The sequence below is a fragment of the Hemibagrus wyckioides genome, linkage group LG19, assembly GCF_019097595.1.
Source record: "Hemibagrus wyckioides isolate EC202008001 linkage group LG19, SWU_Hwy_1.0, whole genome shotgun sequence".
Lineage (NCBI taxonomy): Eukaryota > Metazoa > Chordata > Actinopteri > Siluriformes > Bagridae > Hemibagrus > Hemibagrus wyckioides.
Genome location: NC_080728.1, coordinates 7,382,501 through 7,407,975, shown reverse-complemented (window position 1 = coordinate 7,407,975; position 25,475 = coordinate 7,382,501). Strand labels below are relative to the sequence as shown.

At 37.6% G+C, this 25,475-nt stretch overlaps 1 protein-coding gene across 1 annotated transcript; it reads left to right on the top strand.

Annotated features, from left to right (window-relative positions):
- The first annotated feature begins 488 nt into the window (after nucleotides 1-488).
- On the top strand, nucleotides 489-17,515 carry itih5 (inter-alpha-trypsin inhibitor heavy chain 5). Its single transcript, XM_058417520.1, has 14 exons — nucleotides 489-743; nucleotides 830-874; nucleotides 2,405-2,568; nucleotides 3,273-3,386; nucleotides 4,988-5,247; nucleotides 6,681-6,850; nucleotides 7,619-7,735; nucleotides 8,530-8,701; nucleotides 9,189-9,501; nucleotides 10,927-11,552; nucleotides 13,209-13,259; nucleotides 14,282-14,398; nucleotides 14,618-14,995; nucleotides 16,324-17,515. The coding sequence occupies exons 1-14, from the start codon at nucleotides 612-614 to the stop codon at nucleotides 16,632-16,634; spliced, it is 2,970 nt and encodes a 989-aa protein (XP_058273503.1). The 5' UTR covers nucleotides 489-611; the 3' UTR covers nucleotides 16,635-17,515.
- Nucleotides 17,516-25,475: the final 7,960 nt, after the last annotated feature.

Sequence of the window (25,475 nt, the reverse complement as noted above, 5' to 3'; positions counted from 1 at the left end):
ATAGTAGACAGATTAGGTTAGACTAGATCCAGTGATTTTACTGGGATGGCTACCAAAGGTGATGCAAAATACTAATCACTAATCATGCCTGAGTACATAAACGGCGCACAGTTAAGCAATATTATTTTGATCGCCTAGCAACCTGCAAAAAAATTATATATATCATTAACATAGCAGTGTTACACATAGCGTTACTGGGGTGGAAGTACCACCCTGACACAGTGTTACTAGAGTGGCAGTGCCACCCTGGCCACCCCTTAGCTACACCCATGACATAACACATTAACAAGCACATACAAATAAGGTGAAAGGAAGACTTAAAATCATAGAAGGAATTAAAGCTATTTAAAATGATTTTTTTGTTATAATGATACTGGGCGCAGACATCACTATTTCGCAGGGCTTTTAAGGCACGCCTACAATGATGGGCTCTGTCAGTCAGCGGGTGTGTGTGTGTGTGTATATGTGTGTGTCTGTGTGTGTGTGTGCGCGCGCGCGCGTGTTCACCATGGTCGAGTATAGTCTGGGTGGGAAACGATTACGCACACTCTTCTGCTCTGGATTATACAGCAGCATGCGTTTTGCTCTATCTCCACACGTCTTAAACTAAAATGTTGCTCCTCGTACCGCTTATCGCTTTGTGCTGTAACCACGCAGCTTTTGCTGAAAACGAGTATGAAGCTGATCTATCCGAGGATGTCGAGCTTGAGGATGACCTGATTGCAGAGTTAGACTTGGGCACGGTGAGTTTGTTTGTGTGATTTTTCTTTAAATAATAATAAAAGAAAATGATATTGTCTCATCATTGTGTTTGTGTTTCTTATCCCAGGCACCGCGCAGAGTCCCTCGGCAGGTGAAAACCTTTTTAAGAAAGGTAAGAGTTGGTGTGCGCGTATTTACGCACGGCTGGTGTATTGTCTTCCTTATCATAGTCTATATTATTTAAGCATATCACCGCACTACAGTAAGAGCAGTCACAAAACGGTGCATAGTTCTACGAAATATTGGGAATGCATGGCTGAATCACGTCTCTCAACTTCCTATAAAAGTTCAGTCATCTTGACGATCAGATGTGTTCCTTTCCAGAACCCCAGACATTAATATGGGATTTTCCCCACCTTTCTGCTATAATAAAAACCTCTACTCATTTTATAGATCTTGGAGCATGGTGTTCATTCAGCTACAAGATCATTAGTGAGATCAGATACTGATTATGATGGGTGAGGAGATCTGGTGCACAACTCAGAGGTGTTCAGTGGAGCGGGTGTTCTTTTGTCAGATCTCTGTGAAGGACACTCGAGTTCTTACACTACATTGGCAAACTATGTCTTCGGGCAATGCCTGTCTAATGCTGGACGGTTAGTGTCTGTTAATTCCACTGAAGGGAAATTGTAATGGAAAGGCATTATGTACTCCATTTTTGTGGTAACAGTTTGAAAAGGAACCACAGATAGGTATGATGGTCAGGTGTCCACATACTTCTGACCACATACAGTAGTGCACATCCAGCAAGGAGCCTGGTAATCTATGCTGTGAATTTAAGTGCACTAAACAGGTAGTGGACATCACAAGTCTTATTAACATCAGTTCTCCTAGTTTTTTATAAATAGTTTTTAGGTTTCACTTAATCATTTAAAAAAAATACTTCTGCTTATGTTTTATACTGGCCATAACAAGTAAAGCTGTAGTTAATAGTGATCTTCGTACTTGCAGTACTACTACTAATTATAATATATTTACATTTACAGGATTTAGCAGATTTCTTTACAGAGAGACTTAGTCAAAAACATTTCCTCATGCGTTAAACCTTGTTAATATGGTTAGTACAGCAATAAAAAGAAAACAAACAGGTTAAAACCAACCAACAAACTAGATTTTGTTAAAATATATTAAATAAGTGCTAATATAACTACTACTACCACCTCAGCTACTTCCACCACTTCTACTTCAACTACTATGATTATCACTCTTACTGCTAATAATATGCCTTGTAGCTCATCTGTGGTATTTTCCCACCTTGTTCTCAGGAAAAGGTCCAGATCCCTTGTGATCCTGACCAGGATAAAGATGAATGAGTGAATAAATTTATGAATGAATGTTTGATTTAAAAAAAAAAATGGAAATACATCCCCTTTTGAAGGGCTATGGTTTGACAGATTATGAACAAATGTATTCTGCAGCCTTATGTATGTATTTATCCCATGTGGAGTCACTTGGAATTTTTATGCACATAGAGGACCTAAGCTTTTACGCAGAAAATACCAGCTCTAATCGATCAGAAAACTGATTTCCTGTATGAGAGAGATACTTGGGTAGAGTTTCACAGCCAGGTTTGCTTACTACTGGAATTATAGATCATTATGTAACCTGATGTAATTAAATATATGTCGTTCCTTCCTTTTAGGAAACTAAGCCGCACATACAGGAGTTCTCTGTGTTGACCACCATCATCTCCCGCTATGCTTTCACTGCCGTGTCCTGCACCATGTTAAACAGACACAGCGCAGCATCTGAGGCAGTTTTCATGTTTCACGTCCCAGCAGCTGCCTACATCACCAACTTTACAATGTGAGCTAAAGGAAGCGGGCTGAAACTGTTCTTATATGTTTATATTATTCCTGTGCATCTGCTTTCTTATTTTGGATAGGATTCATTAACTATGATGCAGTGTAGGTTTTCATTCAGCTAGAGTAAACACGTTGTTCATCCAGCAGTGAAAGAGATCCTTCAAAACTGTAAGTCATTAGTCTGGAAGGATGAAGGGTGCACATGCTTCCTTTACCGAATTATTCCAAGATAATCATAAGCAGAGCCATGGATACATGGAGCACACCCATACATTTCTTAGCATGCACTGTGCTTTGCTCATTTTCATTTACAGGAAAAAATTGACAGATTTTACTATGACGTATTTTCATAACACAAATTCTTGGTTCCACTTTGAAACCATGCAGAACCTAATATGTCTAATACAGAATGGTACAATCAATCGAAACGATGGCAAGATTATATCTCACACAGCAGTCAGTATCTGTAAAACCCCGTTCTCTGGATCATTTTTGTTGATCCTTTTTTTCTTCCATGACTAAATAAGCTATTTTGGAATTATTTTATAAGAAAGGTTAACACAGGGCCTGTGACAGTTTAGATTAGCATAAACATCACAAACACAAGCACATTTACAAACACTACGGGGGGCTATACTTGTTTGCAGAAAAAATGGTTGTTGTCATGACTACGAGTTTATAGTAAGCTGATTTGTTTGACCACAGGATTGTGGGAGGGAGAGTCTTCCCTAGCCAGATCAAGGCAAAGGAAAAGAAACTGAAAAAGGACAGGAAGGAGAACAATGGCATGCCGAAGAACAAGGACTCAGCAGAGCACAGGTAAGTATTATGTGTGCACAGTGTGTGTTAACCCTTTATACACCTTTTAATATGATGTCTCTCTCCACTATTATTAATTATTGAAAATGCACTGTATTGCCAAAAGTTTTGGGACACCCCTCCAAATCATTGAATTCAGGTGTTGTTTTCCAGGGGTTGGGCTTTGCCCTTTAGTTCCAGTGAAAGGAACTCTTAATGCTTAAGACATTTTGGATAATTTCATGCTCCCAACTTTGTGGGAACAGTTTGGGGATGACCCCTTCCTGTTCCAACATGACTGCACACCAGGATGAGCGAGTTTGGTGTGAAGGAACTTGACTGGCCTCAACCTGATAGAACACCTTTGGGATGAATTAGAGCGGAGACTGAGAGCCAGGCCAAAACTGGGACGTCTGCCTTTACATGCACATAAATTTAATATGGAGCTGACCCGCCCTTTGTAGCTATCAACTCTTCTGGAAAGGCTTTTCTCAAAGTTAAGGAGGTTTAGGGAATTTTTTTGACCATTCCTCTAGAAGTGCATTTGTGAGGTCAGACACTGATGTTGGACGAGAAGGTCTGGCTCGAGTCTCTGCTCTAATTCATCCCAAAGGTGTTCTGTCAGGTTGAGGTCAGGACTCTGTGCAAGGTTCTTCCACACCAAACTCACTCATCCTTGTCTTTGTAGGGACTTCTGAAGGCAGAATATTTACAGTGGCAGTTCGAAATGGAACTAAAACAATTCATAAAATGAAAACTATTTTGTGTACCATTGAATAACCGTATCATTGAAGAAAGCCACTGACAGACAATTACTCTAAATGGTACTAAAATCCCAGTAGCAGGTGAGTAGAGAGATTGTTATTATTATTTATTATTTACCACAACACAATTGAATTCTTGATTCTGATTGGTTTAAAGGTTTAGCTGAAGTAATAAAGAAATGAATCATGACCTAACATACTATTATAGGAAAATAAATCACAAATAGGTTCTGTGATGCAGCTCCTTATGTTGAGTTATTGTTAACGCCACAGTTAACTGCTGTCTTATAACATCATGTCCCTAAAATGTATTAATGGTGTGGTTTGTAAGAAATTTATTTCTAGTAATTACTTACAGTATGTTATAGCAGTAATAAACAATCCTTCCTTAGCCCATCTCTCTCTCTCTCTTTCTCTCTCCCTTGAAGTTAATAAAACAGATAAATTCTGCTTGTTATGATACTGAGATACTGAAGTATCTGTGGAGTATAAGTGTGAAGTTAGTGTGATATTCCATAATAATAAATATAACTATAAATGGATTAAAAACATACAACTTCTTGTTCTTTAATAAAAGTAATAAATTGTAGTTGACAAGTTGTTGTGATATATCAGAAGTAAAACATGCAAATTTAGATAGGATGTTTACATGTGGTCACTGTGGTAAGTACAGCCATGGTAATGTGAGAGTGAACTGTAATACTGGAGAAAGATGCATAGACATTTGATGCATTTTCCAACTCTAGAATAAAAACTCTGTTTGAACATGCCAGTTCCAGCCCAGTTACTGAATCATCTGCTGATCTAATGGTCTATCCTTCTTTCCATTTCCATCTGTCTCGCTCTTTTTTTTCTTAGTGAGGGTGAGATGGAGCTGTTTCGCATGTCTGTAAAAATCCCTGGGCGAAACCGTGCCATCTTTCTTCTGACGTATGAGGAGCTGCTGCAGAGACGGCTGGGTTATTACCAGCATGTGACAAGTGTTAGACCCATGCAGCTAGTCAGCAAGCTCAGTGTGGCCATTACCATCGTCGAACACTCTCGCATCAAGTACCTGGAGGTTCTCCCTTTGCGCAGAAGCAAAACATCTGGCTCTAGGAACAACAGCAAGACAGATGGTATTTCTCTCTAAAGTGTTATTCTCAGTTAGCTGGGTTTAGTGTCTAATATAAAATGGATGGGATTGCTTCTAAAATCTGATTAGCTAAGCCACCTTAAAGACACACGCACACTTGTGACTGCATACACACACCTGTGACTGCATACACACACCTGTGACTGCATACACACACCTGTGGCTGCATACACACACCTATTACTGCATACACATACCTGTGACTGCATACACACACCTGTGGCTGCATACACACACCTATTACTGCATACACATACCTGTGACTGCATACACACACCCGTGGCTGCATACACACACCTGTGGCTGCGTACACACGTTTGTGACTGCATATACACACACATGTGGCTGCATACACACACCTGCGACTGCATACACACACCTGTGACTGCATAAACACACCCGTGGCTGCATACACACACCTGTGACTGCATACACACACCTCTGACTGCATACACACACCTATTACTGCATACACACCTGTGACTGCATAAACACACCCATGGCTGCATACACACAACTGTGACCACATCACAGTCATTGAATTCTATGTGAATGCACCAGGTTTCCATTTTATCCATTATTCTGTCTATAGAATACCTTAGAATGCAATAGAATGCAGTCTTTGCTGGTCATGTTGCTTAGCAATCAAAACTTACTGTTAACAGACTATAATGCATGGCTTAAAAATTGTTTACTGTGGATATTATTAACAAAAGATGTATTAAACACAGATTTGATCAGGTATATCTACTACCTGGCAAGCCAAATATATGACAAAATATTCTTAAAGAAATCACATCACTTTTGATTTAAAGTAAATATTTCATTCTAGTTTCCATGATGCCCTTTAATAGCTATCCCAATTATTTATTCTAATTATTCGGCCCATTTAATAAGACTGTTAGAGAAGTTTTAGCATGATTATAATATAATGAACTGTGTACTTGTCACACAGTTTGTTGAAACTTTTTACTGATTATAATGCATGCTGCCTGTTGGGCTAAAAAGCCCAAAGTAATTTCTGTCTTTGAGGTAATACGATCGTGTTTATAAAATATTCTTAAAAAAGGTGTCCTTCTCAAGTAAATGACACAATGCTGCAACACACGCTGACCTAATTTCAGCTTGCCTGGCACAATAATCCATTGCCTCATATTGTGTTGACATCAACTTCCACCATACTTAAATGCAAGATCTGTCATCCTGGAACTTTCTCTTATGGGACTGTCCCCACCCAAATACTGACAATAATGTCCAAGTCTGAATCCAGTGCAAAAGGTTTCATTCCAGCTGTGCATCTGTCAAGTTCTGCTTAAACACAGTTTAATCATGCCTCACTAATACTACAGTATGTACACTCACATGTGCTACTACTTACACTCCTTTCTACTTAAACTACATGTCTCTTCTCCTCAGGTAACGTGGGTCTGCCCCCTTCCACAGTGGTCCGACAGAATGAGACGTTCTGCAAGATCACTTTTACCCCTAATATCGTTCAGCAGGTCAAGATCGCCAACAATGGCATGCTGGGAGATTTTATAGTGCGCTATGATGTGGAGAGAGAGTTGGGAATCGGTGATATTCAGGTACACACACTGATCATGTTTTACTCATTGTGTTTTACTCATTGTGTTTTATTCATTGTCATTATTTTATGTACAGATACATATTAAATTTGACATTTCTTATGTGTTTTTCATTGCGAGAGCCTTATCCATTGTTATTAAAATAAGAATCTTCCCACAAAATTTCATATGCATGATTATGACATGGCTCTTAAAGGACCCCATGTTGACTAGTAGAATGGGATCGAAACAAACCCAAAACTGAAGTAAGTGTGAACAAATATTACTTTGTTTACACCAGAGCCTTACTTTAGGAATGATGCTGCTGTTTTGAAAGAATGTTACTTAACTTACTCAATCAAATGATTTAGAAAACTTCCAGAATATTCCACAGAGACATTTGGTTGAGACCAGTTGTTAACTTGTGTAAAGTGAAGTGGGTCTAGGTTGAGGCCAAGGCCACACCCACTTCTGGCGTCAATCCAAATGCACACTGAAATATGTTGAGCACTAAACAGACACAGATACAAATAAAGTCTTTACATTTTAGTGATTTAGAGATTTTAGTGATAGTGCCAAAAGGTATACTATTTACTTTCTCTTGCACTGACTAACCGAATATAGTTTTTTGTCTTTTCCGCCCAGAAAGCAAATTAATTCCTTCTTATCCCTTGACACACTTCCACCCACAGCTGGACTGCAGCACTCTGAGCTCATACACACACACACACAATCCACATCCAAGCAACCGTTCAGGCAAAAGTTGATGAACACCTCTGCTTTCTCTAGGTACTGGATGGACACTTCGTGCACTATTTCGCCCCCAAAGACTTACCTGCTGTACCCAAGAACGTTGTGTTTGTGATTGACACCAGTGCCTCCATGCTGGGGACCAAAATGAAACAGGTGATGTAAAAGTGTTTGTTAGAAAGTAGCTCTTTACCAGCATTGGTCTCTTCTATATTCACTTTTCCATATCTCTTCACACAGCAGCTTAACCCTAAAAAATGTCCCAGTAGAGTATATCATACAACAAATCCAACAGAATTAACAGACTAATTTATTTATTTTTTTGATAATCTTTATGGATGCCTGAACTATCAATGCTAAGGCATTGATTGGGCGTCACTTTTGCTTCTAAATTATTTACTATAAATTAATCAAACAAAATCTTTTTTATACTTCTAGCACAATGTTCCTGTAGTATATGGTGTATTCTTTACTGGAAAAAGTGCTGTCCTGTTGCTAAAGTTTAACTATTATATGAGCCATTATATGAAGGATGATCATTAATGAATTGATAAATCCATATATCACATTCCTCCTGGTATAATAAAACCAGTCCTAAGTCTATTTTAATCATTGTGTATTGATTATTTTTGTTAGAAGAGAGCAGAGCTTGTGTTGTGATAAAACATTTCCTCTCTGTAGTGCATTTTGTTTAAACAAAGAGATATATGAGCTAAGAGCTCTGAAGAAGTTATTGATTATTGCTTGTTAGCAAAGTATCATGAGTTGGAGTGATGAGATGTGTAGCAGACCTTTTAGTGATTGATCTCTCATGTCTTGTACGTAACCATTCAGTGATCTATTGACTCAGTATGGATGCATTGTCTGATTTCCCTCTTATTTATCAATGAGCAATGCTTAAGCATAGCTAATATTATTTTGCTATATACTCCTTATTTTTTCTCCAAAAGACTAAAGAAGCTCTGTTCACTATCCTGGGTGACTTGCGTCCGAATGATCACTTCAATTTCGTCAGTTTCTCCAACCGTGTGCGAGTGTGGCAGCCAGACAAGCTGGTTCCTGTAACGCCAAACAATGTGCGCGATGCCAAGAAGTTCATCTACATGATCTCACCTACTGGAGGTGCCACACCTTACACTATTCTTAACCTCCTGCTGCACCGTGTACTAAATCACTGTTACTTACTGAGTTAAATGTACGGTATATGTACAGTGTACAATAATATCATTATTACACTATGATAATCTGTTATAAATGTCTACAGGCCCTTGCTCCAGATACTAATAATAATGCTGGGCTGTGGGGTGATGTTTTCAGAGTAAAACAAAGTGTTGGGGTTCATCAAATTTCTGACCTCAAGATTTGCTGTTTTGTGTACATTCAGGACATATAATGGTAATTTGATCAGTTGCTCTTCAAAATTATAAAACAACAAATCATAGATAGATAGATAGATAGATAGATAGATAGATAGATAGATAGATAGATAGATAGATAGATAGATAGATAGATAGATAGATGACCCCCAAGGGAAATATCTGAGATGCTAGTAATTCTGAGTAATTCATTTTATTAATGGTTCTCCTCCCCTTTCTCTCTCTAATCCCAGGCACAGACATTAACAAAGCCCTCCAGGCCGGTTCGTCATTGCTCAGAGACTACCTCTCACAAAAGGAAGAGGCAAATCACAACAGCGTGTCCCTCATTATCTTCCTGACTGATGGACGGCCCACAGTGGGTGTGGTGCAGACGCCACTCATTCTGGGAAACACAAAGGCAGCTGTACAGGAGAAGTTCTGCATTTTTACTATCGGGATGGGCAATGATGTTGACTATAAACTCCTAGAGCGCATGGCGCTGGAGAACTGTGGCACTATGAGGAGAATACCAGAAGATGCTGATGCTAACACAATGCTGAAAGGGTGAGAAGGGTGGAGCTACGTAGTTCTATATTGTTTATTTGCAAAATACATTTAGGTAATCATGTGGCTAACCAGATTTGTAGATTTATTTGTAGTAAAGCGCTCCTTATCTCTATTTCCTTTGGTCATCATTACTTTTAATGCAGTTTGCCCCCAGACTTGCTCTGATTGGTTGCTGGGAAACTATGCTATCCACAGTATATATGAATAGGTTGGACATGAACATTGGCCCTGCATTTAATAGGTTGGCAGTAAGGCTCTACACTCTCAGAAAGAAAGCAAAACTGTACCTTTTAAGGTACAAGTGGCCGTCACTGGGGTGGTACCCTGAAGGGTACAATTTTGTACCTTTGGTCATACCTTTATAACTAGTTTTGGGAACATAATTGTACCCTAAGGACAGATTGTGTACGTTTAAAGGCACCATTATGTTTTTTGTTCCCCTAGGAACAAAATTGTACCTCCGCAGTACCCTTTTTTCTGACAGTGTAGGTTACTGATCAGAAGGTCAAGGGTTTAAGCCGAAACATCACTAAGCTACCATGAGACCTCTAACCCTTTCTGCTCCAAGGGCACTGTATTATAGCCGACCCTGTGCTCTGAGCCCAACTTTCAAAAAAGCTGAGAAAGATTTTTACCATACTGTAATATATGTATGACAAATAAAGTATTTGAAGTGCTTTGTAACTTAAAACAGAAAGAACAGTAAGAGTGGGGTCTCATAAAAAATATTTGCAGCAGAAGGCTTGTGTCCCTGGGTGCTGTTTACCTAGTGTTGTATATCTCAAAGGTCAGAGATCAAGCACAAAAAAAGCAATAGGTTTGGCCCAAATCCCAATCCCAATGAGGTTTAGCAACCACATTTCACATCAAGGGCTTGAGAGGCTGATGTTTACGTACCTCTGTGAAATCAATATGATTTGGAAGCGTTAAAAAAGTGTGCTGTTTGTTCATAGTATAATATTTATAAGCACAGTGATGACACAGGAAACTGAAAGGAATTTTCCCAGAATCCCAGCAATCTCTCCCAGGGTATTGTAGCAAACCAGGACTGGGAGTTTTACATATATTTATATACAGAATTTAATAATAATCTAAATATATAATCACGTTAAAATAAATACTTGAACTTAGTTAAAATGTTTGAATCATTTTTACAGGAAGTGACTCAAAATGAAATCTCTGGATGATACTAGTTTGATAAGTTTGAATAAAACACATTTGTTTATTTTCCTTGAATATTTGCTTCAAGGAAACAAATGTTAAAATAAGCTACTGCATGCATCTTAACTTCTAACTCGTTAGTCGTAAATTAAAGCAATGCTCAATGGTCAAACAGTGGCAATTTGACGGCTGCCTCAGCATTAGATTGGTATTAATAATAACTTAATATTGATTCTCTTTTCTCTGTATCTCTATCTACAGATTCTATGCAGAAATCGGCACTCCTCTGCTCTCGGATATTCGTGTTGAATATTCAGAAGATGCTGTTGAATACGTCACACAGAACCTCTTCCCTAATTATTTTAATGGCTCCGAGATCGTCGTTGCTGGAAAGCTGACCAATCGCAGCTCGGATTCCCTTCACGTGCAGGTGACCGCCACCAACAGTGATCACAGCCTGGTACTGGAGAAGGATCTCTCTCTGAGTGAGCAAGAGCATGAAACAAAGCGGCGTGTGGAAGAAGCCGAAGCTGGACCAAATGCGGACGGCTACGTCGAGCGCCTGTGGGGCTTCCTGAGTGTGAAAGATGGACTGAATGGACGCTTACGCAGCCACACGAGCTCTGAAAGAGAGAACTTCACTCAACGGGCCACCGAACTCGCGCTTTCCTACAACTTCCTCACGCCATTAACACAAATGAAGGTGGAGACTCCACAAGTGCTCGCTGATGGAACTATAGCAGAGACTGAGCCTACAGAAGCCCCATCTGCACCCTCAGATTTGCCCAATCAGTTAGCAGAGGAGGAGCCGACGGGAGAAACGCCTCAAAGCCTGCACAGGAATAAGGAACAGCCTGCAACAGTGCCCATAGCTGGCAAGGCCACAAGTGAGATGTGTTCATTTCTTTCTGAGCAAATCTGCTTTTATTTAATGCCAAATGATAAACTGTAGAATGTAAAAGTTCAGATGCTTTCATAGGGCACACCAGAAACATCTGACCATCTGATCATTATGAAAGTGCAAGTTTGAATCCTGACAATGCATCAGTGATCTTTGTTCCAGAGTCTAGAGAACACAATGGGCTGTGTTCTCTGGGCAATGGCGTATTCTTCCTCCCCTGTCAATCACAGCAACTCTGGCCAATCATGAGCTATGTGAGAATACTAAAGAGGGTACATAGTGCTTTCCTCTGAGAATGTTACGCATGGTTGCATGGTAGCATGGTAGCTGTTATTTAATAGCAGAGAGCTGGCAAGTGGGTGAGAATTAGCAAATGAACAACATTTGGGGAGTAAATGGGAAAATTAATATATAAATAATTACACAAGTTTCCATTTACAGTCAATCATTTACAACATATTTTGAATGTTTTCCAGTGTTTTGTGCTGTATAAAATAATTAATAGGTAACGCAAGTTTATGGATTCATTAATTCATTTATCTTCAGTAGCCATTTTATTCTGGAGGAAGCACATGGAGAGATGGAGAGAACACAGACATGACCCTGTACACTGCAATGCTCTGCACCACTTTTCCTCCTTCCAGTATACGAGTAAAAGCCAATAGGACATGCTGTTCTAGGAAAATAATAAACAACAGGGTGCTGTGATGCTGTTTCCACTCCAAAGTGGATTCTTTTCTTCTTTAAGTGTTTTATTCCTTAGCAATTTGAAATGGTTTTAAAGATCAACACATTATACATCTTATTTATTTACAGCTATATTTAAGAGATGTTTCATATATTTCCATTAAATGTTTTATACAAATATACTCACTCATGGCATTTGGCAAACACACTTATCCAGAGAAAACTTACTTATATATATATATATATATATATATATATATATATATATATATATATATATATATATATATATACATACATCAGAGCAATTGAGGATTAACCACTAAGCTACCACTTCCCAATATTTACAGTTACATGCCCTTATCCAGAGCAACTTACAATTTATCTCATTTTTATATAACTGAGGGTTAAGGGCCTTGCTCAGGTGGACCAGTGGCAGCTTGGTGGATGTGGGATTTGAACTTCCCACCTTCCAATCAGTAGTCACATGCTATAACCATGAAACTACCACATCCACACACACATATTCACAAATTAGCATAGCCTATCCACTTACTTCCACAGAAAACTCAGACACTAACCTGAGCTCAAGGTTGAACTGAAGTCACTTGAATCACCATGCACCATTTTGGAAAACTGTTGAAAATATACATATAGGGTAGAATTTAGAATAAACGTGGACTTGCTAGCAAGTGTTGTTAGCTACATTATCATATCATCAGTAGCTCTAATGCAAAACTAATGGAGCAAGCATGTTTAGGCAGGTCAACCATGGTCAAGTTAAGGAGGACATATACATGTATATACATATTCAAATCAATGCACTGATCTTTACTTTAAGCTGCTTTACAGAAATTTGGATTTAGCTTTAAGATGTGCAAGTCAAGACATTTTTTGTATCTTTTTGACTTAAACAGTCTCTGTAACTTTGTTGACCATTGTGTTTTGTCTGCAGATGGACTTAAAAGACCAGCCAAAAAGTCTGTCACCCTTTCCAAAACATCAGGTAATTCCCTCCTTTGTTCAGCTATGTGTCATCTAATTGCTTGTGTGTCTGTGTAGCAAGGAGTCAAAAAGCACAGGTAAAAAATAATTAGTCGCTGTCTAAAAAAACAGCTTGTAATTTAGCTCTTGTGAGTAAAGGGGGCTACAACAGAGGGGAGTTAAACACTACTAAGTGCTCACTGCGGGCTTTAATTGTGACACTGCTGTCAGGGTGGACAAAAAGCTGCAGATTATGGGGCCATGCATGTGAACTTGCATGTCATGTGCTGTGGTATGCAGTTTAGGACTGACAGGCTACATGCAGTGGTGTGTGTTTGTGTGTTACAGACATTAGCCTTTTGAAGAAGAAGGGGCGCATTTAAGTGACAATTAAAGATGGCTTCTCAGAGATAAAAGCATTTAAGGAATGAGAGGATCTTTTACCACAGCCATAAAGTCTTGGCTGAGATACACTGTCTCAGAATACAATACAATCCACAAGAGCGTCTTTCCGTCTCAGTGCAATCAGTGAGATCACTTCAGATATAAAAAGGATGACTGCTGTTTCATTGATGAAAAAGGAACTAGTCGTGTTTTAGAGGACGAAATCTGACTAAAAGCTTGGAGAACAGCCTAAATATTCAAGAGTTACTTTCAGTCATTAGATCATAATAGCATAAGTGAAATTTAATTCATGGACATCAAGGGATCAAGTCCATACAAGTCCAGAAATCTGACTTATGACCATCTGCAGTATTTCTCATGTACTTCTGAAACTGCTTTTTTAAGCCCAACATGAGCTATCTTTTTTTTATATTGATATCATTAATGCTATTCTCAAGTGATTAATCAGTTATGATTCTAAAAAAATAAACCTTGGCCTTGTGCTTCCATTTCTATCATGTGCCACATGCTGTTTTTGATTTATATTAGGGAAGAATGTGGTTATGTTTGTGGGCAGCGTGAAATCTAAACACACAGTAAATTGTTTAAAATTTTAGGTTTTGTCCTATTTGACTAGATTTGTGTCTCTGCCCCCTCTAGCGGATGGAGATCCTCACTTTGTAGTTGACTTCCCCCTGAGTAAACTTGCTGTGTGTTTTAACATTAATGGAGAGCCTGGGGACGTCCTCCGCTTAGTAACCGACCACAAACACTCTGGTAAGACAATAAGCTTCTGCACCGTATATTTTTAGATAATCCAGGAATCACAATCAAAAAAGGGATCAGCAAATAAAATGTGGACAGTGATAGACAGTAGAATACAGTAGAACATTACAATGATGCTGAAATGCCTAAATCCCAAAGCATTCCATAGCTGCATGCCCTCTAGCTGAATTTCAGTTCTTGATATTGACTTTTCCTCTGTTTTTTCTAAAGGTGTAACTGTAAACGGGAAGCTGATTGGCGCTCCAGCTCCCACTGGCAGTCATAAGCAGCAGCGAACATATTTTAGTTCCATCATTATTGTTGTTGACAAGCCGAAGCGCTCGTACATCGAGGTGACTCCACGTAAAGTCATCATGGACGGCCTCGATCGCCTCATCCTTCCCTGCAGCACCAGTGTTGCTGTGGATAACAAACACTTTGCAGTGGCTATAGCTGCTAATGCAAACGTTACAGTTACCATTCAGGGAACAATCCAGTTCATCATCTTGATGCATATTTATAAAAACCCTGCCCCTTATCAACGAGATCACCTGGGCTTCTACATATCCAACAGCAAGGGACTTAGCAAGGACACACACGGACTGTTAGGTAAACATACACTTACACCCATACACACATTTATTTACAATAATAATAATCCTTTTTTTTTCAGTTTGTATCATAGTTAATTCCTATCCTCTCTTGCTGAGACTCCAGTATGAAACAGTAGCATTTACACTGTAGCTGAACTTGCTTTAGAAGCTAAGGAGAAGTCTAACTGTCTATAGCTTGTATATATGAACAGACCAGATAGAGAATTTTATGTGCAGCTCTAACTGACAGGAGAGACAAAGCTCAAAGATCTTTCCCAGCTCACATATAAACTTGCAATCTCTAGACAATAGGGCAGAATGATGAACAGCTGTGAACACAGGACGCCATGTACCCAACAAGGCATTTAATCTGATTAAAGGATTCCAATAATATGTGTAACATACTTTATTCATTGCAACAGTCCCAGTGGTCCTGAATTGTAGAAGAATTTATATGTGAAGAAAGAACGGAGCCTTTATTATCACGACACGTACATTACAGCACAGTGGAATTCTTTTCTTCGCATATCCCAGCTGAGGAAGTTGGGGTCAAAGCACAGGGACAGCTATGATACAGCGCCCCTGGAGCAGGGAGGGTTAAGGGCCTTGCTTAATTGCCCAGCAATGGAGCTTGGTAGTGATGGGGCTTGAAGCCTGATCCTCTGACCAACAATGCAGAGCTTTAACCACTTGAGCCCCTGAAAATGTAATCAAAAACAAATATGCAAATTCGTCATGTACGTTATACATTACACAGTTCTAGAATTTAAAAATAATAATAATTATTATTTCAGATTAACATGCCATTTTTAACCTTATATTAAACAAATTAATTGTATAGTATAGTTTAAATATAACAGAATAAAATATCATACATGTACATTTTATACATTTTATCCAAAATGTGAGATACAAAACATACAGTGCAAGCACTTGTGGGAAATTTTGCTAAAACTTGGCAATCCTGATTAATAATATTACCATGAGCACAATTAAATAATATTACATCTAAAATCATTCACAACAGCTGTTACAGTTTATGCTGGATCCCTGGATTTTGTTAACTCTTAACTGCCTGTTATCTAGCTACTCTAAAATAATAATCTAGAGGTTTCTCTACTTCATTTTGTTTTAGGTTCTTAGTTATGTCATTCAAAGCTATTGGGGACAATCAACCACTACATTAAACAGCACTGTTGTTTCATTTTTGCCTGATTATGGGTTTGCACATGTTCAAGAGTGTGAGTTTATTAGCAGGAATGATAAGTTTCATCAATCAGAAACTGGTTCATTATACTTTTTATAGATTGGTTACACTCATACACAGTTATTATGTCCTTTCAGGTCAGTTTATCTATGAAGAAGTCACACTAATACAGCTTCCTGGAAACATCACTGCAGCAACAGGAAATGACCCACAAGAAGTGAGCATTATCCAGGCTAACCCTGAGCCAGGTCACATGGCCCTGAAGGTGAAGGAGCGCACTGTGGATGTGGTAAAGAAGAGCAGACATATTTACTCTGGGACACAAACCGTCCACTGCTGGTTTGCCAGGAATAACGCTGCGAAACTGATTGATGGACAATACAAGGATTATGTAGTGTCTCACATGTTTGACACAGAGGACTGGCCTCATGGGACAAATGCACACTGAGACACACACACACACATGCACACACAATTACAGAAAAGCACAATCAGGTATTGATGCACAATTCCACAGGAAAAAGCCAAACCTCTTCACCACAAGATCTTTACAAAAGTCTATATTCAGTATAGTGTGCATTATGTCGGAATAATATTGGGACTTTATACTACTGCATAACTAAACTCTTTATAAATGTTTCACTTTTTTTTTTCTTTTTTTTAAATCTAATGTATTTCTAATTGTTTTAAGAATTTTATTCTGATAATGGGATTTTAATTTTAACATAACTGAAGCTAAATAAAACTTTTAGCTTTTCAGAAGAACCACATTTGATCAAGTAAGCATAGAAAGACAACTATAATAATGTTTAACTATGATCATGTTTATATTACGTTTACAATAAAAATTAGATTAATACAAATTTGATAGTTGTATAGCAATTTCAGGTCTGGCTGTAGCTTCCACAGCCCTCTCAAACATCCAAAATATTTCTCTGTATTCAGATTCAAACTCCGAAGAGGACAAGCTCTTTAAAAAAAGGAAAAGTTTGTTTTCATTCACAAATTATACCATCAAATAGAACTTGGGCCATTCCTCAGCATCAGTTATTTTACTCTTGCATTAATAGGCAGCTTATAAAAATAGCACTTGATCCAGCACATCCTATTATTTTGCATTTATTTGATTTATTTATTTGTTTATTTGTCCGCACACAAGTTACTTGTGCTTACAACTTAGTGAATAGTAAACTATTCATTAATGAGTTCATATTGGAGTATTGATTTATTTAATATTAGCCTTAAATTGTGATGTTGAATATATTTACAGACAAAAACATATACTTCAGAGTGACATATTATGGTTATATTAAAATATTAGACAGTGAACCTGATTCTGAACCTAATTCTGCTCCTTGCTTATCACACACACACACACACACACACAAAATGATTTAAGCTCAAGGACAGACTCTCCTTTAACTGAGACACGCCTCAGTTTTGGCAAACAGACACGCCATGTTTTAGGCAAATTCTGCCCCGTCTGAGGTCTAAATACTAAAGTGTGCTGTTTCTGTATTAACCCCTCACTATGTGTGTTAAATATGAGGGTCTCAACCTCAGTGTGTTGGCTTCATGTCGTAATTCAGGGTCTCACGGATAGTTGCTATGAGAATGGTGACATTTTGTGAACCTTGGCCCCCTTTTAAGAGGACAGATGAGCTCACTCACCAAAAGCTATCAAACTGCAGGTGTGTACAGACATGTAGACTCCCACACAAATCTGTACAGTGTAGCACATCTCCAGTGGGAGAAACATTATCTGTTATATTCTATTATCCATTTTACTGAATTATATGATAATACTACAGTATATTTTGTGTCCTCAAAGAAAAATCTCTTGATATTTTGAGCAAATATTGACTGAAAACTGAGGACTTAATAACTACACTCAGGTTACTGAAACTATTTTTTTTTTAGGAACAACATTAGGCTCGACTGTAAGCTCAAATGCTAAATAACCAGGGTCTGGTTTATCTAGTATTCTCCATACCTTAGTGGCAATGATTTCTCAGATATTTCTTAGTGTAAGGATTTACATGAAAACACGTAGTCTGGAAATCAGGAGTGTGCTTCTCTCAGCAAATTCATATAAAGCATTCATTTACTGAATGTGAATCCAAACAGGAAACATAATGACTCATTGTCAATAAAATTTAGCATTGCAGTGGGCATTTGGGGAATTTTTTTCTTTCCAGTTTGGTCAGCCACATTTACATATGCCATGAAATTGCTTTTACAATGAAAGTGACTGAAAACAAATCCAATGTAAATTATAGACAGTCCTGCAGGCCTTCTTTTTGGTGGAATTTACATTACAAATACTAGAGTTTGGGGGTATAGTGGCTTGGTGGTTAGCACATTTGCCTCTCACCTCCAGGATTTGGAGTCTGATTCCTGCCTCCACCGTATGTGTGTGTGTGGAGTCTGCATGTTCTTCCTGTGCTTTTTCCTCACAGTTCTCTAGTTTTCTCTCACAATCCAAACACATGTCTTGTAGGCTGATTGGCATCTCTAAATTGTCCGTAGTCTGTGAGGGTGTGTGCGATTGTGCCCTGAGTCTCTGGGATAGACTCCCAGTGTAGAGAATGGATGATATTTGAATTTGCTTCTCTGCTACATATCTAAATTTATGATTTTCCTATAGTTTCACGTATAAGTGGCATTCTGAACAGTTCAGTTTATTTGACAAAAAAACCCTTGGTTTTGCAACTACTGTGTTTCTGAATTGGTCCAAATTTAAGACATTTGTCCCAGTTCCTCTTTATCAATTGCAATGTTTCCTACTGTTGTTTCTCTTCAGTACTAATGTTATAATCCAAGTGCAGTGCAATTACTTTTCCCAGTAATACACTGGCTTCTCTTCCTCTCTTGATATTTTCCAGGGAATGCGCTAGCTTTTCTGCTACATCAGTCAGTCATTTCCACATTTTAACACCTGTTTTCACAACTAACCTCCTGCTTTAAATTCCTGTGAAAGGCTATGTGTGAAACCAGACTGTACTTTGAGTTTGTTTAAGTGCTTCTTCAATGTAACCTTCCATAGTCACACTTTAACTGTATGGTTCTCTGGCTTGAACCAGATATCAGGTCAATAGTTCCAGGCACAGTGCCAAGATCAGTGCAGGGGTCATTGATTTCCTGATATTTAGAGTGGTTAATACTACAGTATATATGGTATCCTCTAAAAATATCTTTTGAGGAAATATTGACAAAATAAGCTGAAAGTATCCTGAAAACTGTGGACTTAATAACTACCTAGACTAGAAGGTTAATGAAATTATTTTTTAAGAATAACATTAGACTTGACAGTAAGCTCAATAGGTTCTCAAATGCTAAATTATCAGGGTCCGGTCTATTTTGACTGAAAAGATAACATGTTCCAAACAGAAACAAATTACAAATGCCAGTTGGGCAGGACATTTTTATGAGCAAGCAGATAGATAGATATATATATATACAGTATATAGATAGATAGATAGATAGATAGATAGATAGATAGATAGATAGATAGATAGATAGACAGATAGATAGATAGATAGATAGATAGATAGATAGATAGATAGATAGATAGATAGATAGATAGATAGATAGATCTAAATATGCAGGATGAAATGCAATGCAACAACAACAACAACAACAACAACAAAAAATATCGAGGCTCTACATACAGGACTACATCTCTGCACACAGGACTACATAAAATATTAATAACAATTGTTCATTCTTAATGCAGATGAATGTTGCTCTCAGCCCAGTGAGCTGAATCCAGCACAAATATTTGCCTCAGTTTCTTCTAAGTTTATGGAAGTAAATTGCAAATAAGTATCTAGGTTTTTAATAATAATAATAATAATAATAATAATAATAATAATAATAATAATAATAATAATAATACATTTTATTTATAGGTGGCTTTCTAGACAAATTCAAACAAATAATAAATAATAAAACATTTATTATAATTATATAACAATATTAAAAAATAGATAGATAGATAGATAGATAGATAGATAGATAGATAGATAGATAGATAGATAGATAGATAGATAGATAGATCTGATGGGACTTTTATAGAATAGATAGAAAGAAATGGCAGCTAAGCTATTGCACTTAACATTTAGATAAGAAGCTTGCAGGACAAACCATTTATTTAGTAACAGGGGGTCAGAGTGCCTGTCAATGATTTCATAGAATTTATATTAACCACCTAAGATCCTGGGGTGGAGCTTCTGCACCATGGATGAGAATCTTGCTCATTATGATTAGACATTTAATATTTTCACCCTTACATGCCTCTACTAACTGAAGTAATGTAGCTAAAACTGAAGCCAGAATTCACTAACCATTCACTTAACATGATTTTTTCTCCCTTGTATACTGCCATATGTCTCTATCGTCCAGCTACAGACTGCACTTATTGCTGCTTAGGAGCAAGATGCTTTGCCTTATGAATTCTAACACACAAGCTAAGGCTGAGTCAGATTTACAGATCTGAGGATCTAGATTTCCTCAAGCAGCACAATAACTTGAACATAGCCTCAGATTAAATTTACTGTTTCTCTCTGACCTAATCTTTAGCTCTCCCTGTCAGAAAAGACATAGAATTGTTTCTATCAGTTTCTTTATGGGGCATTTCAGGGTAATAAATAAATATATATATATATATATATATATATATATATATATATATATATATATATATATATATATATATATATATATATATATATGGGACATTTCGTGAGATACCATCATTCTTGTACTTGTATTTTTTGGGAAGCTATAAATAAATACAGCTGAAAAATGACGAAGGAATGCTATCTGTAACTACAGCAGAATTACTGAATAAACATCCTGAGATGCTAGTGGGCAGAATTTGTGTGAATAAGTTCTAATCATTTTTCTGTAGTTTTCCTGATAGTCACACTTGAAACTCAAATGCTAAAATAAAAAACAAAGGGCACACAAGACAAAGAAAAAGAAAAAATTTGTCCTTGAAATGCTAACCGGCGGCCAAACAATAAAAAGGCTAACCATTTCAAAGAGAGGTAGGAAAGAGAAGGAGGGGTCCAAGAAATGTGAACATAAAACTGGAGTAAATATTAAAAAAAGAAATACATAAATAAAACAGAGACCATCAAAGTGTGCTTTGAAGCTAGGTATAAATGCAGAGCATAAACAAGTGCTCAAGTAAAAGAACATACAGATGACTGACCAAACAAACAAACCACCAGAAGTGCTTCAGTGCAGCGTTGTGAAACTGTACTGGATCGTTCTTCCAGACAATATTGCATTAGCTGATGTGTTAATAATCTTATTAGGGAGCACTGATGAATGTGAAATTCGTCGCATATAAAGATTTGCATCGTTTTTATACTCATCAGTGAGTCCTCATTCCATGTAGATTTTAACTGCTAGGTTCAAGCTAGTGTAAAAATCACAGAGCAAATCTTTTGCCATGTTTGTTTTTACGACAGCTGATGGATGTGTTGGTTGGTTGGCATGGTGGCTTATTGGTTAGTACGTTTGCCTTGCACCTATGGGGTTGAGTGTCAGAAATTGATTCGCAGAGATCAAATACAAGAGCAGGTGGAGAACATTTAATAGGAACAATTACAATAGAAGACAGTCTAAAAGCCTGAGGCAAAATCGAAATCCAGAAAATAGTCAGGAGATTATCAAACTGAGCATACAAGGGCAAGCAAGAGACAATGAATGGAGCTAGAGAATCAAAAACCCAGAGATGAACACAGACAAAAGGCTTGTTATTGACAGGCATATAATGTGAACTGAACGAATATGCACATGATGGTATAAACAGACAGACACTTGAGGGTAAAAATAGACAGACTAATTAAAGGAAAAACTCATTGCAGGTGAAAATGATTGTGACAGGGCTACAAGCAGTGACACTACAGGGACAGAGACATGACATGAACCAAAATAAAGCATAATGTGAGGAAAACAACAGATGAAAACAAGGAACAAATAGGAAATAAGTGCCATAGCACTACGGGCTGTAACACTCGGTGTGTGGCTCGGCTCACAGTGCTCACAGTGAGAGAGAGATTCATGACGTTGAATATGATTTCTTGTGTGCGTGGAGTTTGCATGTTCTCTTTGTGCTTTGGGGGTTTCCTTCAGGTACTCTGGTCACCCTCTGTTCCAAAGAGATGTGTTGGCATCAATAAATTGTACGTGGTGTGTAAATGTGTGGGTAGGTGTGTGATGGTGCGCTATAATTGGTTTGCCCTGAGTTCCCTGGGAGAATCTCCGGATTCCCTGTGACTCCGTGCAGGAAACAGAATATGGGTGGATGATAAATGTGTTCCTATTCTAAAATCCGCTCCTAGTTTTCCTCTTGGCTGATCGTGTGGGTGTTACACATTTCTGAGTCACAAAGGAAAGTGAATACAGGCATCTTAAAATAGGGCACAAGTATGAACTTTGACCTGTACTCATTTTCGTTTCATGCGGTATCATGCTAAGTTAAGAGGAACTGGGAGAAGTCTTTAATTAAATACGATGTTAAATACGACCTTGTTCTTTATTATCAAACTTTCGCAATTTTCTGAGGATCTATAATCATGTATAAACCTTTGTTTTTTAGTTAATGTTAACATCTTTTGCCCTATATTCAAGACTGCTGCGCTACTAATTATCTCCTCTTGCTTGTGGGATAAATGGGAAAGCAGCAGTCAACAGGGTTCTCTGGACACATCAACAACTGCTATGTATGATCTGTGTTGTAAAGCACTTCATGTCTCAGGCATTCATCTGCCCTTCCATATGCATGTGATCATACACATCAATGCAAAACATTCTGTTTCATGAGCTCTGGCATATGGAACAAATTAAAAAAAATAATGTATTGCCCAACCAGATCTCTTTGGAAATGCCTCTATGACTTTATAGAGTAAAATACACTATAAGCAATATTATGCTTATTAGCTGCATTATGACACTGAAGTGAAGTGGTGAAGTGGGACCATGTTTAAAAATCATTCCATGTTAATATTTGACATGCCATGTAGCTAGCTAGCTTGATAGATAGATAGATAGATAGATAGATAGATAGATAGATAGATAGATAGATAGATAGATAGATAGATAGATAGATGGATAGATAGATAGATAGATAGATAGATAGATAGATAGATAGATAGATAGATAGATAGATAGATAGATAGATAGATAGATAGATAGATAGATTTATAAACTCAAATTGAATTATGGCAGCAATATGTAGTATTATGTTTCCTTTAAAGATGTCAGTAGTCACACCATCATTGCTGCTATCACGTGACCGTCAGAAGAGAGCTAAAGAAAATGGCGGAGGCACGCTAGACTTTCGAGTTCAGCGACAATGGCGATGTGTGTTTGGAACAGAACCACCAACACGACTAACAAACGTATAAATAAAGTATTTTGCCGAAATCAAAAGTGTCTGGATGCTAACGGTGACCACTTCGAGCACCTAATGCGATTGCATAACTGAAAAATGACTTACAGCTATTCTTTAATGTTTATATAAATTTAGTAATTTAGTCATTTTTATGCATATATTTTTCATGTTAAAGTGTGTATACATTTTTGGGCCTCTCTGTAAATAAATGCAGAATATGAATTTAAAAATTAAAAGTTTATTCCTAAGCAGCAAGCCAGAGGTGATGGTGGTGCGGAAAAGCTTCCTGAGAAGATATGAAGAAGAAACCTTGAGAGGAACAAGACCCATTCTAAATCATTTCACTTCTATAACTGTGTACTATATGATCAACAAGTGCAATTGTGTAACCAGGAAATTCATTGTAGTTTTAACATGAAGTCGATCTTGTTGAAATTATCAGCTGTTCATTGATAAAGACGTGAGTGCAAAACTATTTGTGTCAGTTGTAGTCCTAAGCCATCACAGCAAATCTGCTGAAATCTACTGCAGTCCTGAGCTCTTCACAGTTTCTAAGTGCTACCATCAACTGTAATCATGTATCTTTAGGCTGTCCATGTGTGCCACCCTCAGTAGCAAAGAGTGGATTCCAGATGATGAGACTCCAACAAGAAGTAGGGCAGATCAGGTATGTGCTTTTATAATTTATGTATTTTATATTTAGAAGGTATGGCTTCAGACTTATATACAACTGGGGCCAGACTATAGGCTGCTAGTAGCTATATGACTGATTAAAAAAAAAAAAACAAGAGAAAATGGCTTCATCATGGGTTCTACAAGACATCAGTTACTTCTATCATCTGAAGAAAATATAAAAAGAGGAGAAAATAATGTCTGTCATGATCTATCTATCATCAGCCACTAATAATTGTATGCCACACAACTGCTAATACACAATCTAGTCATATCATTATAGACATATTACATTTATTGACCTTCCATCCCACATAAACTGTATATCAGAGAGTTCAACTGTTAAGGCTAAATTTCAAGAACTACACACTTGAAGTCCAGCCGATTTATTTCTACTAAACTGAATGGCATCTGTCAAGAGGTTTCTAAACTTCATTTCACAAAAATCACGCATACACACACACACCCAAAGATGTCATCGGTCAACTGGGTGCCTTTACGTTGGATTCTCCATAACATCAGCTTTTAGAAACATGTTCCAAATGTCATGGCTCATGCCAGATAAATAGATGATTTGTGAGGAACTGGCTTGCAACCAGGAGAGGAGGAGGAGATGAAGAGGGCATGAGGGAAAAAGAGGAGAGGAGAGGAAGAGAACAAAGAGAGATGCGAGACTCCTCTCATATCCCCCATGGAATGGAATGATCTTTGCCTCTCAAGGTCACAGTGATGACTCAGACACACACACACACACACACAAACACACACACACACACACACACACAAACACAGTGGGAAGAAACTGTTCCTGATGAAAAGTGGCTCTGTGCTATAAGTGCATTCACAGATACACAATAATACTATTGAATTTGGAAATATAAAGTGATGTAATACAATGATATGATACAGTGATAAAGATAAATATCAGCTACAGCAATAACTTTTTCCTTCTAATGAACAAAATATAAAAATCTTCCAAGTATAACATAAAGCCGGAACTATATTTTAGTTACCATGTTTTATATGCTATAGTTATATATTCTATTTTAGTTACTATATTTTTAGTATATTTTTAAGGGTCATTTTGCAAACTGCTAAAAAGAAACAAAGTCAAAAAAAGTATCTGATAATAAAGCTGTCCTAATGACTCACTGTTCCTGGAGCTAAGCCACTTGGCTACCGTCATTACAATGCAGGTTATTAATACTA